Raw genomic sequence first — 3,030 nt, 5'->3', positions numbered from 1 at the left:
GAGCACATACGTAGCATCACTTGTCGCTACTTGCACGTTGTTAAATAGTTTCTCTCATGGTGTTTATAGGACAAGGTGAGCTATAGCTGCTAAAGCTAAAGCCTCTGAGTTTGTAACCTCACTGAGTGAAGTTAAGATTCCCTAAATAGCAGCTTTCAGAAGTGAACATCGTCTAAAATAAGAACGAATTCCTGTAACAATCAATAGAATAGCCAATTAGCATAACGGGCTGACATTTGTTAGATGAGTCACAGTGATTCTTGTACTCTTTGAGCTAGCTAGCTAGCTAGCCACGAGCACATGATGTTCTATGCATATGACAGAGTAAACATCAACAAGCAACATTAGCTGCGACAAGCTAACACTGCTTGGCTTTAGAGGCCACACACTTTTTGACAATGATATACTTTGATACTTTAAAATGATGGCAGAATGTAACCTTAATGTAAAGTAACATTATTTAAGGTGTCTGGCTAAGCTAACGTAGCCGCAACAGAATTCCTGCGGTGTGCATAGCTAACGTGTTGCGTATCCAGTGCATAAGTACTTTAAAATGCAGTTACTTCAACTGTTGGTTGCAAAAAGGCCAAAACACCAGCTTTACTGCAATACACTAATTATTAAGGATGCACTGATACCACTTCCTCCCCCCCCCCCGAGTCAAGTTCTTGCATTTCGGTACGCATCAATACCATCAATAATAATTCACTGCAGTACAAACACACATTTAACAAGATTGTCATATACATGCATATACAACTGGTATCAGTGTCATGGTGTCGGCACATATTTCATGAGTATGAGTAGACACAGTAATGGCCCCGATAACCAATACTGTATTGGTACCAATATGACACTGAATATATTGGTACCATATACACATTTAACCAATATATGGTTAAATGTGTGTTTGTGTGTATATATATATGTATATATATATATATACGTACATATACATATATATATATATATATATACATATATATATACATACATATATATATATACATATATATATACATACATATATATATATACATATATATGTATGTATATGTATGTATATATATATATATATATATATATATATATATATATATATATATATATATATATATATATATATAGATATAGGTAAATAAAACTGCATTGGTACCGATACTGATATTGGTACCAATACGGTATTGATTATCTGTAGCGTTACGGTATCCGATACAGATAACGGGTGCATCCCTACTAATTATTTTGAAGAAAGTTATTTATTGTCCAATTGGGTCTGCACATTGAAGGGACCAGAAACCGGTATCGATGCCAATACAATATACCAATACCGGTATTGGTACTGATAACTGATACCATTATTGACAACCAATCCTGTATGGGATACTGTATCAGTACTGATAACCCTTCTATGCTGCGGTACATGAGCAGAGGCACTAACACAGCTGCACTGTTCCCCCTGACGGAGGTCAGTTAATCTTCTGCTGAAACATTAAATCCGGTTGGTTGCAGGTTGCACCACAACCACACCGGTTCCAAATCAAAGCCACGCAAGAAGCCACCGCCACAGCAGCAGTGTGTGTGCGCTCGGTTCCTTCCTTAGTCCTTCTGGATGTAGATGATGATGATGCACAGCGCCCCCACCAGGCCCAGCGCCTGCACGCCCAGGAACCAGAGCAGCAGCCAGAAGAGCAGCACCACCACCGGCTCCACCGTCCGGTCTGCAAACTGCATCTGGCAGAAGCCCAGGCCTCGCAGACACTTGTTGATCATCCCGAACAGAGTGCCCATCTTCTCGCAGTCGTCCAGCAGGGGGCGCTGGGGTGCTCCGGTTGAGTCATCCACGCCACCGGGGGGAGGTCCGGCTGGGATCCAGCTGCCTTCCAGCTGTGGAGGAGACCAGGTTGCAGTAGTTTTTGTGAGAAAAGGAAAAAGTACTCGTAGTACTACTACTATTGCTTAAACCCAAAACCATGAAATAGACATCGGACCAATCAATTATTTTAAAGCTCCAGTGTGTAAAATCTGGAGAAACAGCGAGATCCAGTGGTGACATTTTAGATTGCAGCATCTTTCACTCTCCCTCCCTCCCTCTCCCGAGCTTGCTGGTGAACTACGGTGCCCCTGCACAGCCAAACCTGGACACGTGCTCCACCTTCTTCTTCTCGGTTGGTTTATTTGAGGACGCCCCCTAGTGTTCAGCCTGAATACCAAATGCTCTGCCGTCAGGCAGCTGGATTGTCCACACCAGGCTTCCTTAGAAACATGCTGGTGCAAGACGGCAGCAAACTGGGAGCACTGGGACCCTGACTGGTCTGTGGAGATTCTCACACAGTCGCCCAAAATAATGCACACAGGTCAGGAAGAGGAAAAGAAAAATGAATAAATACATATCACAATATGTATGTGAGCTGTTGTATGGGTGGGACAACTGAATGACTTTTATTCTACTGCCAGTTTGCTGTCATTAATGTATTCAGGGCAGTATTCAGCTTTTAAATATACAAATTGTAAATCAGGCCAAATTTGACACACTGGACCTTTAACAGGGCCAATCAGTGGCCTAGTAATTACCTTTCATCAACGCTCATGAGGTTAATGGGGAAAAGTAATATCGGCACTGCAACTGCAAACAGAGTTCCATTGTACAGACAGTTACACACAGTGAAGAAATATGTTAAAAAATATGCATCTTTACTCTGGAGCGAGTCAGAAAGAGACTGAGAGGGAGCAGCTGTGAGTCCCAGCAGTGATTGTGAAGGAAACCAGCAACTCCACTGCACTGCACTGCACTGCAGGTCTCCAGTCGCTCTGGCTAAACTGGCAAAACCAGCTGGAAAGCAAACTCTGGCCTTTGAGGCAGTCGTGAAAAATGTTTTGTGTGTTTTTGGTTTCCAGTTTTACCAGCCCAGTACTGAAGTACTGCCAAGACAAGGAGCTCACTGTCTCTCTCTCTCTCTCTCTCACTCTCTCACTCTCTCTCTCTCACTCTCTCACTCTCTCTCTCTCACACACACACACACACACACA

At 42.6% G+C, this 3,030-nt stretch overlaps 1 protein-coding gene across 1 annotated transcript in view; it reads right to left on the bottom strand.

The window, feature by feature from the left end:
• Positions 1-1,111: 1,111 nt before the first annotated feature.
• The window catches only part of fam241a (family with sequence similarity 241 member A), a 3,296-nt gene continuing 1,377 nt past the window's right edge, over positions 1,112-3,030 (bottom strand). The window contains exon 2 of the mRNA XM_076027763.1: positions 1,112-1,887. Coding sequence (XP_075883878.1) covers positions 1,600-1,887 — 288 coding nt within the window. The 3' untranslated portion in view covers positions 1,112-1,599. The remainder of the gene's footprint in view (positions 1,888-3,030) is intronic.

This window comes from Nelusetta ayraudi, unplaced genomic scaffold (assembly GCF_046127955.1).
Source record: "Nelusetta ayraudi isolate G7.1 ecotype Tasmania unplaced genomic scaffold, CSIRO-AGI_Nayr_v1 ptg000021l, whole genome shotgun sequence".
Lineage (NCBI taxonomy): Eukaryota > Metazoa > Chordata > Actinopteri > Tetraodontiformes > Monacanthidae > Nelusetta > Nelusetta ayraudi.
The sequence above is the reverse complement of the archived record's forward strand: the minus strand, read 5'-3'. Positions and strand labels throughout refer to the sequence as shown.